The sequence below is a fragment of the Strongylocentrotus purpuratus genome, unplaced genomic scaffold (assembly GCF_000002235.5).
Source record: "Strongylocentrotus purpuratus isolate Spur 01 unplaced genomic scaffold, Spur_5.0 spur5_scaffold_19, whole genome shotgun sequence".
Classification (NCBI taxonomy): domain Eukaryota; kingdom Metazoa; phylum Echinodermata; class Echinoidea; order Camarodonta; family Strongylocentrotidae; genus Strongylocentrotus; species Strongylocentrotus purpuratus.
The window spans coordinates 2,300,157-2,315,338 of NW_022145604.1; the positions used below are offsets into that span (position 1 = coordinate 2,300,157).

The 15,182-nt window shown below is 37.1% G+C and overlaps 2 protein-coding genes across 5 annotated transcripts in view; both read left to right on the top strand.

Annotated features, from left to right (window-relative positions):
* Nucleotides 1-2,705: 2,705 nt before the first annotated feature.
* LOC100892739 (golgin subfamily A member 4) lies at nt 2,706-9,975 on the top strand. The gene is made up of 10 exons (XM_030990747.1): nt 2,706-2,888; nt 4,314-4,418; nt 5,563-5,721; nt 6,192-6,425; nt 7,255-7,302; nt 7,654-7,710; nt 8,241-8,339; nt 9,131-9,259; nt 9,760-9,879; nt 9,940-9,975. Exons 1-10 carry the CDS (start codon nt 2,802-2,804, stop codon nt 9,973-9,975), a joined length of 1,074 nt encoding a protein of 357 aa, XP_030846607.1. The 5' UTR covers nt 2,706-2,801.
* Nucleotides 9,976-10,538: 563 nt separating this feature from the next.
* The window catches only part of LOC100892305 (golgin subfamily A member 4), a 51,707-nt gene continuing 47,063 nt past the window's right edge, over nt 10,539-15,182 (top strand). For 3 of the 4 annotated variants that reach the window (XM_030990017.1, XM_030990018.1, XM_030990019.1), the window contains exon 1: nt 10,540-10,785. In XM_030990017.1, the coding sequence (XP_030845877.1) occupies nt 10,665-10,785 (121 nt within the window). In that variant the 5' untranslated portion in view covers nt 10,540-10,664. Of the gene's footprint in view, nt 10,786-15,182 lie in introns of all 4 variants that reach the window. The other variant, XM_030990016.1, reaches the window with a different exon arrangement.

Consider the following 15,182-nt stretch of genomic DNA (forward strand, 5'->3'; position numbering starts at 1 on the left):
ACACTTATTATATGTTGGGAAGCAATGAGCAAAAGAGGACAGAAAATGTAGAAACAGAGTTAAAGAGAGAGAGAGAGAGAGAGAGAGAGAGAGAGAGAGAGAAAGAGAGAAAGATGGGGCTGGAGGTGGGGTTGGGGAGCTGGTGTGAAGAGAGAGTGGTAATGAGATTCTGAATATGATACATTGTAGATGTAATCAGAGAGAGGGAGCAAGACGGGCAGATTCAGAAAGAGAGACTGAGCAAAAGGTGACAATTTCTTGTTGATATTCATAAATTTGAAGATTGATTAAGAGAGAGGGGGAGACAGACATACAGACGACAGATTAAGAGAGAATGAGTAAGATGGAAATAGATACAGATAGGATTAGAATGAAAGAGGGGAGAGATGTGAACACAATCTGATTTGTAGAGGGATATCATAAAGAGAAAGAATTTTGAGATGCATAAATAATATTTTTGCCAATAATGTGCATGTTTATACATTATAGAAGAGGGCATGTAGAGATGGAAGGGGGAAAAAGGAGTGGAGGTGGGAGATAGTAAAAAGAAAAACGGATGGACAACAATTTCAAATTTTCTGAATTTTTAGGAAATATTGGTATTTTAAATGGTCTTTGTTTATCTTACCCTTAGTACTCCTCTCTGTACCTCTGTTCTCTTAACTCTCCCTTGCTCACTTCACCTCTAACCTTATTAGCTCTCTTCTAATGTCTTTATCACCCCCTTACCTCTGTTTCTCTGTTTTCCCTGTCTCTGTCTGTCTGTCTCTCTCTATCTGTCTCTCTCTATCAGTCCCTGTCTATCTGTTTCTCTGTCTCTGTTTGTCTGTCTCTCTCTCTCTCTCTCTCTCTCTCTCTCTCTCTCTATTTCTCTATATATGTCTCTCTCTCTGTCTCTTTCTATCTGTCTCTATCTATATGTCTCTCTCTCTCTCTCTCTCTTTCTCTCTCTCTCTCTCTCTCTCTCTACCTGTATCTCTCCATCTCTCTCCATTTGTCTGTGTATATCTGTCTCTGTCTATCTCTATCTGTCTCTATCTCTCTTTCTATCTATCTCTGTATATCTGTCTCTCTCTGTCTCTGTCTATCTATATCTGTATCTCGATCTCTATTAGTCCCTGTCTATCTGTCTCTGTATATATCTCTGTCTCTGTCTCTGTCTCTGTCTCTGTCTATCTGTCTCTCTCTCTCCCTCTCTGTCCATCTGTCTCTGTCTATCTCTATTTGTCTCTCTCTCTCTCTCTCTCTCATTCTCTCTTTATCTCTCTCTCTTTCTTTCTCTCTCTATCTATCTCTATATATCTGTCTCTGTCTATCTGTCTCTCTCTCTCTGTATATCTGTCTCTCTCCATATCTGTCTGTGTCTATCTCTCTCTCTCTCTCTGTATATCTCTCTTGCTCTCTCTCTCTCTCTCTCTCTCTCTCTCTCTCTCTCTCTCTCTCTCTCTCTCTCTCTCTCTCTCTATCTGTCTCTGTATATCTGTCTCTCTCCATTTGTCTGTGTCTATCTGTCCCTCTCTCTGTATCTGTCTCTCTCTCTCTCTACTTGTCTCTTTCTATCTGTCTCTCTTCATCTGTCTGTGTCTATCTGTGTCCATTTGTCTCCCTCTTTCTCTCTTCCACTGTTTATCCCACTAGTATTCATACTTTCCCCAAAAGTTATTCATATTCCATTAAACAATTGCCATCAATTAAGTTTTGTAATAAACAAATTCTTTTTAATGACCGTTTGATATGCATACAATCTGTACACGAGGAAATGTCGAGGTATGGTGGTTCGTTTACTTTTACTCTCAATCCCTGTTTGGCACTAATGTCCTTTTGCAAGAAAAAAATAATAAAATCATTATAAATTATAGTTCTAACATAGTCCTAACATTAAACAAAACACAATGAAAAGAAGTGATGAAATCACACCCAGCAGTTCCCAGAGCTTGAATCTTCTGCCATACTCTGAAATTTAATGCATATAATATTTAAAAAAATGATAGACCTAAGGATGCAAATTAAAATGGTTTTCATTAAGGAAGTAGTTTGGAAACATTAGATTTAGAACAGGATCATATATGAATTTAAAAGATTCGAATATCTCATAAAAGTGATCTATAAAACAAATCTCAAGACTCGATTGGATAGTTGCTTGATAAATAAAATATATACATACATATTAAAAACTTATATCAATAGCTTTTAAGAAGAAGGAGGAGCTAGAGGAGGAGCAGGAAATGAAAAAGAGGAAGGAGAATTGGATCGCGCGTACGTGCGCCGGAGAAGAAGGAGAAGGAGACAATCATGATAACAATGATAAGAATAGTAATGATAATACTACTAGTAATAAGAAGAATAAGAAAAAGAAAAGAAGGACAAGGACAGGAAGGAAAAAATGAATACGTAGGGGATATAGCTGACATTGTGTAATTAACTGTAGACTGATGTGATTTTATATTTTTTAAAATTTGTATCAATTATAGATCTATTGAAACTTTTCTGGGGCTTTCTTTACTTTTCCGGACGTTGCATAATATAACTCTGTAATCCTGTATATAGTGTAAATTTCCTTTGTATTTACCTTGGCATTGAAATTGTCTGTTTCGTCATTAAATAGTTGCAATAAAATAAATGAATTCCTTAGTCGGAATTTGACTTCTCAAGAATACCATAATTTGTTTATTTTATTGAATGAAGTTATAGTTGTAAATAAAATAGCCTGCCAACTTCACCAGTGACCTACGTGTAACAAATGACAATTACAATTTTTCATCTTCATTTGTTGTGAAAATCGGTATAGTCTGATCACAATCATGTTTAAAAAGATGAAAAAGCAGATAGAGGAGAAGGAGTCAAAGTCTCCTCTTCGTCCTCCAGACCAAAAGAAGGGAATAAACCAGGTAATCACGACCAGCTTGTACGATATTTTTAAGCGTCCAGTCCGATGCACTGTTATCTCCGTGTTGTTGCTTTTCTGTGGAGCGCACGCCCACCGGCATCGGCCTCAGCATGCCCGTGGACTGTGTCGGCGGGGTGGCGCTGGGGCATGGGGCGGGGCTCCACTAGCCCATGCACTCTAGATTTGGGCTTGACTTGGGGTCTCCATTGATCAAGATTGTCTCTGTTTTTATCTTGAATTACTTTGTCAAAATGCTAAACGATCTATTAACATGAATTGATTAAAATGTTTGCAGGTATTGAAAATGAAACACCTAAAAATAAATTTAGTAAAAAGATGTGCGATCAGCGATGGATAGATAAACAGTAATCTATGCTTTGCTAGAGTGGTCTAGACTAGTGTCAAGTCTAGATCTAGAGCAATAAAAAAAATCACAATGTCATTGCATTATGAGATACTGTCTGTACAGGGCAGTGTCTCACAAAACCGTCATAAGTACAAGTCCAACGACATCCCATTGAAGTGCGTGTATTATTAAGTTAAACATGCATTTCAGTGGGATGTCGACGCGAGTCACGCGATGAACTTAATTTGATTGTTTAGTGAGACACTGCCCTGGTATGATAATCAGATTGTGCAAATCACGCTTTTTGTGCACTACTACTAATAGGCATTAATATAATGAGTGAATTACTAATGAGATTGTTGTGAGCGAATAGATCAGTGTCTGTCTATGACTACTTCTACTTCTACGTCGATACTTGACAGGTTCCATAAGTTAGGATATAACGCCAATGGTACTGGGTTGTGCAGGTGGACCACTTATACAAACAGTGCAGTGGGTTCTTAATGTGCAAGGGTTTTGACTCTCTTGTACACGGGGCCTCCATTTAACATCCTTTCCGAGGGACGGAGTGTTTTCCACTTTACATAGCCTGCGTCTATGAAACAAGGGGAGGGGCACGTTAACACACAACGCAGGCTTCAGTCATCCGCCTGGGTGGGATTCAAACCCGAGATCTTTGATTCGACAGGCCCATGATTGATGATAAATTATTTGATAAAATTGTGTGGAAACCACGGACATAAATAATAATTCTAACACACCTTCATTCAGATAGTAACCAATTAAGATTTTGTTCATGCATTGCCATATGACTTGTTTTTGATAAACTCCTTTTTCTTTATTCATACATGTACATGCTTGTTTTCTACCTACATGTACTATCAGGGGCCTCAGGGCTTTTTTTAACTTGCCTTTTTATGTAAATGCATAAATACATTGTAACATGACTAATTCAACCATACATGAAAATACTTAATTAACAGCATTTTAACCAGAATCCCTGTGTGATTAGAAAAAAAATGAATACACTGTAGTTGAAATGTGTCCTTGTTCAACTCTTTGTTTGTACATAACTAACAGCCTGTCAAGTCCCCTGGTGTTGGGAATACCAGTACTAGTTCCACTCCGTCTTCAACACCAGAATCCAAACACGATCGGGACTCCCTAAACTCCAGAAGACCCCAGGTATCATACACATTAACAGTTGTGCATCATGTACCAGCAAATACCATCTACATGTATTGTGTGTGTGTGTGTGTGTAATTGGGTTTTTACAGATGTGTATCAATCAGATATTTTTTATTGTTTATTTGACATTTCAAACATACAATTTAGAAGGTACAATATAATGGCACATAGGATACTAAGTATGCAAGGAAAAAATTGACTTCCCTTCTGCACCTCTTAATAATAATAATAATAATAATACATGAGATTTATATAGCGCCATTATCCATTTTAATTAAATGCTCAAGGCGCTTCAAAATATTAGGGAACACGTTACATCATGACAAAGAATCGTGTACATTTACATAAGAAAGAAAATGCAAAAATGAAAGAATGAATGTCTGTCTTCAAAACGCAAAATTAAACAAATGGGAAGTTGCTTGGAAGAGAAAAAGAAATGATATGATATGAATTATGATTATGATATGATTATTTACATCTGAGGAATGACCTTTAACGTCACCATCCAAAAGACATTCATCTAGATTATAACCTGGTTTCATCTTTGCCTAGGACGTTTCAGTTCATGAAAGAAAAAATACTTTACCCGGTAACCCACAAAAATGATTATGAATAAACAAAAGTTTTTCTTTTTATTCTTTTGCAATTTTTAAGTTTTATAATTCTTCATGCCATTTGATGTTGCCCATTCATTTCTTCTGTGTCTTCATGTATCTATTTTAAAACTTATTATTTGCTCTCTCTTTCTCTTCTGTAAATGTCACATTTTCATTTGAACCATGCACAATCATATCTTAATACATTTGGTTTGTAGTTCAGTTTCATAACTTATTTACAGAAATAAAACATGTACATGATGTACATGTATGCAACAATAACTTGAAAATATACTGTATCAATATAATGATCTTTACGAAATTTACTTTATTTTTTGTATCTTGTACAAGTTCTATATTAAAGTAATTATATTGCAATTTTAAAAGACTACCAACCAAAGAGAGATAGATCTGGAAAGTGGATTGGACTGCAGAATCGAATGCATTTGCCAGTAGATCCGGTATTTAAATGATAAGGAAGTAATGGTATTTTTATCCTTTGTTACTATGATCCTAATTTTTTTCCCTTTCTTGTTGTACACCAGACTCCAAATGATAAGACACCAACCGGTGCTGAAGCCAGACCCAGAACCCCCTCTACCAGTACTAGTCCAGGAACCCCAAACCAAGGACCTCGGTCACAGATCAATACATCATCAGCACCTGAGGCCGAACAAGCCATCATCAAGCAATCTGCTTCCCTGGTAAGTGGCTCTTTACTTCATGTTAGGTAGAATGTTACAATGGCATGATGTATTGTATTACAAAGTTTGCAGTCAAAAACAGAGATGTGTGTGATTTCTTCTAAAAAGATGTAGAAGTTTTCTTCTATTACACCTGTATTGAGATCTAATAGCGGCTTTGCTTGAAAATGGATCCTGATTAGCTATTGCTGCATTTACATGTAATTTCTAAAGTAAATTTAATTTAAAACCTCTTAACTGCTTTAAACTAACCTTGAAGACTCAAAGCCAAATACAGTGCCAATTGGCAAGGCAATCATAATCATTCTCAGTTATTACTTACACCGTTTATACTGAGACGTGTCGCTGTAATGGACTTATGGACTTACATCTTCTTTTGTTTTACATATAAGCAATCGCTAGCTTTGCAACTGAGGTAAAGAACATAAGATTGATATTAAAAATACTAACTTTCAATTTTCCATATGCAGGAGAATGCTGCCACCCCACCCAGGTCTAAGCAAGCTGCACCCCCTTCCTTGGGGGAAAGCCCCCTCTTTCCCCAATACCAGGCCCCAGCCAGTGTCTATGAAGCCCCCTCTGATACAGAGAGTGAGATGGAGGATGCGGGCTTGAGTATGGATGCTATGAGGAAGGAGGAGCTCTTTCAACGTTACAAGGTTATGGAGAGAAGCTTGGGGAAATACAAGGGCAGATACAAGGAGGTGAGTATGTGGGACTATGTAGTTTTAGATTGTTTATTTCACCCATTGCCTGTTATAATGATAATATCAAATATTTAGGAGCGCTAAAAACAGTAAGTACCATAGTGCTTACAAATACAATTATATGAAAAGAGGACAAAAAATGTACAGTCTCACAGGGAGTAGATCACATAGATCACCGGGGAAAAAGGTGAGTTTTGAGGGATCTTTTGAAGGTGGCAAGACAGGTAAATTCCCTTATGGAAAGAGAGATGCTGCTCCAAGTCTTTGATGCAGCTACTCTAGTTACTGTATGACTGTAAAATCAAAAATGTTTGATGTATGAAAGTTTGGGAAGTCTTTGAGTGGTCAAGATTCATGTAAACTTCATGCTGCGAAAGATATGAATTACTACTGGTACTACATGCAATCAGCGACGATTTCTTTTCACAGAAAAAGCTATTACCGGTATAGACAAATAGTAAAGTTTTCTGTTTTACAGTCTTGTTTTAAATTGGAATGAGAGAATTCAAAAGCCAACAGATTCATGTACGGTACCTGTCCTATGATCATCAGTATGTACATAGTTACCTGTATCCTTGCAATAATCACAATCTGTGGAAATATGACAATAATTATAATCCAATGAGAGCTACATTTAAACACTCATGCACATAAAAATACTGAGCTGATATGAGTTGTATTTCAAGATGAATGAAACTTGGAATGAAACTTGGAATGATCATTAAATGTCCATAACTATTTATATTTTCATATGTACACATTGCATTGACTCTCAATGTTTTGAATAGATTTATCACAAGTGCAATTTTCTCAAAATTATTTGCAGGTGACAAGTGCTTACAGAGACTTACAGAAGGAAAATGAAAAAATTAAGGTAAGGCGAACTGGTCAACAGGATTGTAATATATGGTTGTGTTTGCTGTGAAATATTTCCTGCAATAAATCACTTTTTAATCACATTATGTATTTAATCACATTATTTGCAAATATAGGATTCAGTATTATTGCTTTACTAGAGAGTTTTCTTTAGGCAATTTTGATGCATTTCAGTGGACATTTTGGATAATGTGATCTTTCTCTGTTTGTGATTATGCAATCTGTAATCAAATACCAACCATGCAAGACTCACAAGGTTGCTACATTATGGACTGTGTAATCAGAAAATCAATTCCAATTCAATGACGATGGTTTAACCCTTCTCTTTTCTCTTAATCTCTCTCTCTAGAATATCATGACACAAACTCAGGATAAAGCTCTGAGGAGAATATCAGAACTCAAAGAGGTGAGAACCCAACTCAGTTCAGATGTTTCCTTGGAGGATTCTTTATTGAAGATGTTTCAGTATGAGTAATCTTGAATTCTGGTCGAACCTACATGTACATATGAATAATAATAATAATAATAATATTTAGTTTTTATATAGCGCTTAATACAAATGTCTCTAAGCGCTTTACAAATACACTATTACCCCGGTCATTGGATTCAGTGCTTGCCCGCACACACTGTGTGCACAATCTCCCCTCAAATAGCTAAGCCACAGTTGATCTTATAAAAGTCTGAATAGCAGTGAAAAGAGACACATAATTAACATCACCAATTTGTCCTCCTTAAGCTTTCCCTGGATATTGTAATCACTTTCCAATCTCAACCATGTACACTGTAGATTTGGAGTAAATCACATATTTGGGAATATGTATACATCTGACATTATATTATCAATAGTGTAGCACTCGCACAGTACTTCATTTGAAGTTTTACACAACAATATCACCACCAAAAAGTTTTCCCCCTCATCTTAATCGTATCTGTTAGGCAGCTGAACTGGACAGGGGAGCCAAAGTCCACATGGAAGAAACATTCCGGTTATCTCTCGAAGAGAAAGATGAGATGGTTAAAGTACTACAAACACAGGTAAGCTAGATCATTACTGCATCTGAGGGGTGTTTCTCAAAGCCTTTTTTTTCAATGAAAATGACTAATATCAGTGACAAATCTGCTGATAACCAATCAGAAGCAAGGATTTCAGTAGCTTATAACAAAAACTGTCATACATGTATGTCACTGATGACAAGCTTTGTGAAACGGGTCCCTGATGTGATCCATAGCTGATCCAACGTGTGCTATTCCATCACCATCTCGAACTCAATATTAGTTTTAACCCTTTCAGGACTAGATTTATTTTTGTAGGGCTAAATTGGTTGCATATTGTTCTTCAAATTTGTAAAATCAATATTTTTCTTCTACTGCTACATTGTTTTATAATGAAATGTAATATTCCTGTAAACAATCAACATGGATGTGAAAAAGGGCAAATTTACTTTTGTAAAATATTGATCTCTGAACACATTGCCAATTTTGGGATTATAACTATCCTTTTTTTTAAATTTCTGGCAAAAGCAATATAGTCATGAAACAAAAAAGCATATGCTTTTAAAAAATTTCCCTTTCCACTCACTTGTTTTTATGGCTCTGAATCAAAAGTTATTGAGCCAAACCACATATTGTGGAATGATGGTTGCGAAGCAGTTAACATCACTTTTTAAATATTTTGTTCAGTCCCACAAAAATTCTTTGAAAATTATATCAAATAATTGTTTAATGAAATGCTATTCCATTACCAGAACTCAAGATTATATATCCTTACAGTGTACATGTCTTTCTATGTGTTTTATGTACTTTTGTTTAAATCTTCCATGCAACAGGTTAAATTATTGAAAACAGGAAAGGTTGTTGATGATGTAGATGGTGCTGATAGACCCCCTGCAAGCCCCTCTACTCCAGGTGAAGGGGATGCAGCTACTACTGAAACAGTCAATAACCTCAAAGAAAAGGTGAACTAAAAAATATTATTTGAATTTGAATTTATTGATTCATCTGTCATTCATAAGAAATTCTGTTGCCATTGGTTGAACAATAAACAGCAGAATTGTGCAGCACAAAGAAGTGTACAATGACTGTGATCACATAACAGAAGAAAATACAAATGAAGTTTTAAGGAAGTTACAAAAAAACAATCTGTATCATAAAATAGTTTTAAAAAAGAAAAGGAAGTTCCTCTTTATTAACTCATTTAATGCCTCTTAGGAAGGATACAGCTGTCAAAGTGATGACATTTTTCTTGCGCCAATATTCAAAGGGAGTGCAGTAAAAAAAAAGAGTAAGATGAGGTGAAATGATTGATATACTTGAAGGATTTTCTGATTGTGAATAATAAAAGCTGAACCAATCAGGGATATCAAGTGAAAAATCTATTGAAAGTGAAAAACACCTTGTCCTGTTGTTACCTTTCACTTGAATCACAGTAACTGTAATCTTTGCTCTATATGTGTAGGTCAAACGATTAGAGACATTACTTGGGAAATGTAAGGAAACCATTGGCAAGAATAAAGAGAGAACCGCTCAGCTTGTGAGTGAGAAGGATGCTACATCAAAAGAACTTGAACAACTGAAAGTAAGTTTTATTGTTCCCTATTTGTAATTTGTAACTCTCAACTTTCTGAGTGCAAAGTAGAACACTGCCCTCTTCTGTTACTCACTACCTAATTGAATCAACCATAAGACATATCTAGTATGATCAGTTTTTTCTTCATAGTTACTTGAAACCTCACTTGTTTTCATAATGACTGCAGTAATGCAATTGTATCCATTTTGATCTGTGGATTAGATTACATAATGTAGATTTGAAACACAAAGTCATTCATAATAGACAGTTAGGTTAATTCATTGTTTGCATTTAATTGTTTATAATTATGATCGTGGAAAAGAAAACAACAATTAAAAAACATATTATTATCCTTCTTCCTGAGTAAAAGAATTTGCAACTTCCTATAAAATGTATGTGTGATGAGGGACTAACATTTTGATATATTTGTGCCAGAAGTTGATTCATTCAGCAATTATTTGTATGTGAGGAAAATAACCTGTACAGGTGTAAATATTTTAGAGAGAAAAAGATTATTTTCTGTTTTCATTGAGGAGATTGATAACTTATATACTTATATGTAATAATATCATGATATGGTGCAGATAACTTTAAAATCGCCCATAAACATGTGGACTGATATATTTGTCCTTGTCAAGTCAGTCCTTGTTTGAGAGTTGTTATTTGTTTTACAATATTCACAGGAGCAGCACAGCTTGGAGCAAGCCAAATTTGCTGAGAAACTGAGCAAGGCTAAAGATGAGTTGGACCAGTCCGTAGAAGAGAAAGCTTTCGCCATTGCAGAAACCAAGCAGATGATGCATGGTGAGCTAGAAAACAGAGACCAGCAGATCTCAGAGCTGAGGGCCAAGGCACAGGCTGCTGCTAGCGAAGCTGAGACACTGAAAGCAGAGGGAGAGAAGAGCAAGAAAAAAAGTAAGTTTGTAATATATATGTGTTTTTTTTGTCCCCCCCCCCCCACTTTGTTACCTTTGATAGAGACTGTTGAGGCTCCAGTGGCTTCAGTGGTTTTCATGTTCATGTTTGTCCTTTCGCGACCATTACCATAAGAATGTATTTGTGTATCGAGAGTGACATTGTTGGACCAAGAGAGAATGAGTAGAGAAAATGAAAGAGAGTTAAAGAGAGAGAAAGAGAGAGAGGAACTTGTAGGTTGTAAAACCACTTTAAGGCATCGTATAACAATGTTAAATCTGAGATGCATGGCCCTGCATGTTATCAGTGTCTGTGATATGGTGTAATATTGAAGCCCTAAACAAATTGCGCTTCAAAATCATCATGAAGTGCCTCAAAAAAGTAAAACATTTTGAGTGACTGGTTTTTACCATATTAAAAAAACATGAGAAAACGAAAAATTTGATTTCGATTTCCAATCATAAATATCTTGATAATCAGGCAGGCTTGTAAAAGTCATGGGATTCCTGACTGACCTAAAGGTTTATAATTATGATTGCAGCATGAGCTAAATCTAGGATTTTGTTTCAGAATCTGAGGCAATGTTACCAAGTCACTTTAAACAGTGGTGTGACTTTGCTCGTTCCCTACATGGTAATCCACAAACCTATTCCTTTGTTTGAATTCCCTGTATGTGTTCCAGAATGACATCCCAGGTACTCAGTGAGATTACAAGGTACCAGTGCATGACTGTATGATTCATCATACCATGACAATCATTAGACACACTCTCTCTCTCCCTTTTTCTCTCTTTCTCTCTCTCTCTCTCTTTCTCTCTTTCTGTCTCTTTTCTCTATCAACCTCAACCTCTCTTCCTCCCCCTCTCTCTCTCTCCTCCCTCCCTGTAGCCCGGTACCCCCCCCCCCCCCCACCCCTCTTTCTCTCTGACTCTCTCTTCCTTTTTCTCTCCCTATCACTCTCTCTTTTTTTCTCTCAACCTCTCTCCCTTCTTCTTCTCTTCCCCTCTCTCTCCTCCTCTCTCTCCTCCCTCCCCCTCTCCATCTCTTCCTCTCTCTCTCTCTCCTCCCTCCCTGTTGCTCTGTATCTTTCCTTCCCCCTATTTCTCTCTCACCCTCTCTTCCTTTTGTCTCTCCCTATCTGTCTCTTGTTATCTCTCTCTCTCTCTCAACCTATCTCCCTTGAACTCCCTCTCTCACTCTCTCTCTCTCTGCCACTCTCTCTCTCTCTGCCACTCTCTCTCTCTCTGTCACCCCCTCTCCTCTTCTCTTTCCCCTCTCTAACTCTCTGTGGTTAGGATATAGTCTTGAGATCAATCCCCTGAGAATGATGTATCTAGATACATGAAACACAGATATTGACTGAGAAACAATGAAGTATCTTTCACACATGTGGTTAACCACCTTAAAGGAATCCATGGTCTCACCAACATAATAATCATGTATTGAAATATGACGAGAGAAGATGCGGGTGGGTAGGGACAGCATAAAGGCAGAAGGAGAGAGAGAGAAAGTGAGAGAGAGAGAGAGAGAGAGAGAGAGAGAGTGTGTGTGTGTGTGTGTGTGTGTGTGAAGGACAATTTGACTCTCAACAAAATATAGTTCAAGACCAGTGGAGAGTGAACTCATGGTCTCATCAAAATAATAACCATGTATTGAAACAATAATATGACAACAGAAGGTGGGATGGAGAGGGAGAATGAAAACAGAGAGATAGAGTGAGAGAGAGAGAGAGAGAGAGAAAGAGAGAGAGAGAAAGAGAGGGAAAGAGAAGGATGAAGGGGAGGAGAGAAGAAAGTTGTTAATTGTTTTTAACCGTATCACTTGACAATGGATTCTGTGACAAAATCACATTGTGACATTGCTTTTGTGACAAAATCCATCATTTGGAGTGATTATGTGACGGAGGCACACCTGTGTCACATGGTGCCCCATTGGTCAAAGCACGAAGGGTGTCATGCATCGACAAGAATCCTGTATGAATTATGTACTGTACATCATCTGTAGATGTTAATGGGTTAAAATCCTGCTGCATAGACAAGGTACATGTAGATACCATGGTTGAGGATGATTCACAATCTACCTGTCTCTTTGTGGTTGATGGAATGATAGCTACTCCCTCATCAGGTAATAAACTGAAACCTCACTGCATACTGTGTGTGACTCAGAATACATTATGGAGGCAACTTTGACAGGAAACCAGTGAAATTATTAGAAATTAGTATTTACATGCTTTTGATGGTACTAGCATGTGGGTTTGTCTGTTGTCATGGCTACATGGAGTTTTAACTTGTAAATATATGGTCTTTACATGTATTTACATTCAGTGGTGTCAAATGTTTTGTTTTCTAGTAATTCATACTTAAATTATAGAAGAATATTGTGTGAAAAGTACTATTCAAAATCAAATTTCTTGTCTTTCTAAGGTATTTGTATAGAAAATCATGAAAATTCTCCTAAGAAATACAGATTTTTATAACACACTGATTTGATCTGGTGAAAAATGGCAGTGGTGAAAAATGGCAGTTGTGAGTCAATCATGAACCTTTAAATTGCTCAGTCCAACATTCTGCTCTGCTGCATTGGGACTTGTGTCTGCACACTACATACAGTTTACAACTCAATTATTCATACCCTTACCAAGTTTTGTAAGTGTTTTGTAAATGCATCCTAAACTATCTCCCCCCCCCCCCCTCTCCTCTACTCTTTCAAATGTTTTAAGTACATGTAGAATGATCTCTTTGTTGTTTCCTTGATAACTCTGGCATTCATCTGGCATGCTTAAGCCAAGAAAGGATCCTTTTAAAGATGATGCAGGATATCTTAGACTTTAAGCTTCCTTGTAGCGTTTCCTCTGTACCCCGGCCCTTCCTCTTCTGAATGTGAGTCAAGATAGGCTTTGACCACTAGGCGTTGAGTCCGTCTGGTTCTCTAATGATTCTCAATAGGAGCTCTAACACCCCCTCCCCCAATCTGTTCCCCCTTTCTCTCTCCCTTCATGAGCAGAAGAAGTCACCATGGACTAATAGCACATATTACTTGGATTGTACTCATCTATTTTTTTGCAATGACGACCTTCGTCATTGCCTTGTTTTCGTTCACATTCTGCCCCATTAATATACTTATCCGTGTTTTCCTTATCCTTATCGTCAGGAAATCGCATTCGTTTTGCACGTAGTGTTTGTGATTCCTAGTTAGGTGCTTTCCTCATGTCCTTTTCCTTTCAAATTTCATAGGCATAGTCTCTAACATCTCATCAAGGTCACTACATTCTTCGATTTTGGAAATCACTCATGCATGACCGTCCAGGCGCCATTTTGTCTGTTTCTGGTCCATTTTAAGGCCTTTATATCTTCCTTCCTATCTCCACTATCCTAGATCCTACAAACTTCTAACAAATTCCTCTAGATAGTCTGAGAGATGTTCTTTCATCTGCGACGTATGACTTGACCTTCAAAATGCCATCTTCATACTCGAAATTCAAATCTAAAACCGACTCCGTCAAAAATCTCTCAAGTTCTTGAAAAATGGACCCCTAAATAAGCTAAAAACTGCCATAACTTTCTCATATAGATTCCGTTTTGTATTTAAATCTCACAGTATCTTTATCTCATAATTGCACATAGCCATGCCAAATTTCACGCTCCAATGGCTTTGCACAACATAAATAGCGCCCTCTAAAGTTCTGGGAATTGGCTTTCTCTTTGTGGCCGTATCTCCATAATGGCTTGGCAAACCCGTACCCTTTTTTGGATTTAGATACTTGAAGATATGCTCTTTCCAGCCATATACAAAATTATATACCCTATCACTGACCAAATTTGAGAAAATTGCCCTCCAAATTCGCCATTTTCAAGAAAATTCCGAAATAACTTCAACTTGCTCTAAAATGGCGATCTTTATACCTACATCAATGAAACTTGGCAGACATATGTATCCATATACGTGACAACTGTCTGCCAAGTTTGGTAAATTTTAATAACGTCAGCGCAAAGTTATCGCCAAAATGATGAATTTGCTATGCATTACGTAATAGCGCCTTTAATGCGTGCAGTACATTGCGTGCAGATGACAATGGTGTCAAACTGACCGCAATGAAGTGCCCTTTTGAATGATACCAAGTATGGTATATGTTTACACAGAAAATTGTGAGTAAATCGCATTTGAACAAGGGTCACTATACGAATTCCGCCCGATTATAACACTTATCGGCCATGACGTCATTTTTTTCAGACTACTTTTCGCCCCCTAAACATCCTTTTTTTTCCTTGAAAATTTGCAATGACATTCCGAGATGCAATACGCAGGGCACCTCGTGGCCGGATTTTTAAAATTGGTCAAGGGGGCCATTTAAGACGCCATTTTGTCCTTTAAATCTATTTTACATCACATGTTTCGATA

Coding starts and splice junctions, on each gene's coding strand:
- LOC100892739 (XM_030990747.1), top strand. CDS start 2,802: ATGTTTAAAAAGATGAAAAAGCAGATAGAGGAGAAGGAGTCAAAGTCT. Junction 7,303..7,653: donor AGGAAAATGAAAAAATTAAG/GTAAGGCGAACT, acceptor CTCTCTCTCTAG/AATATCATGACACAAACTCA. Junction 7,711..8,240: donor GAATATCAGAACTCAAAGAG/GTGAGAACCCAA, acceptor CGTATCTGTTAG/GCAGCTGAACTGGACAGGGG.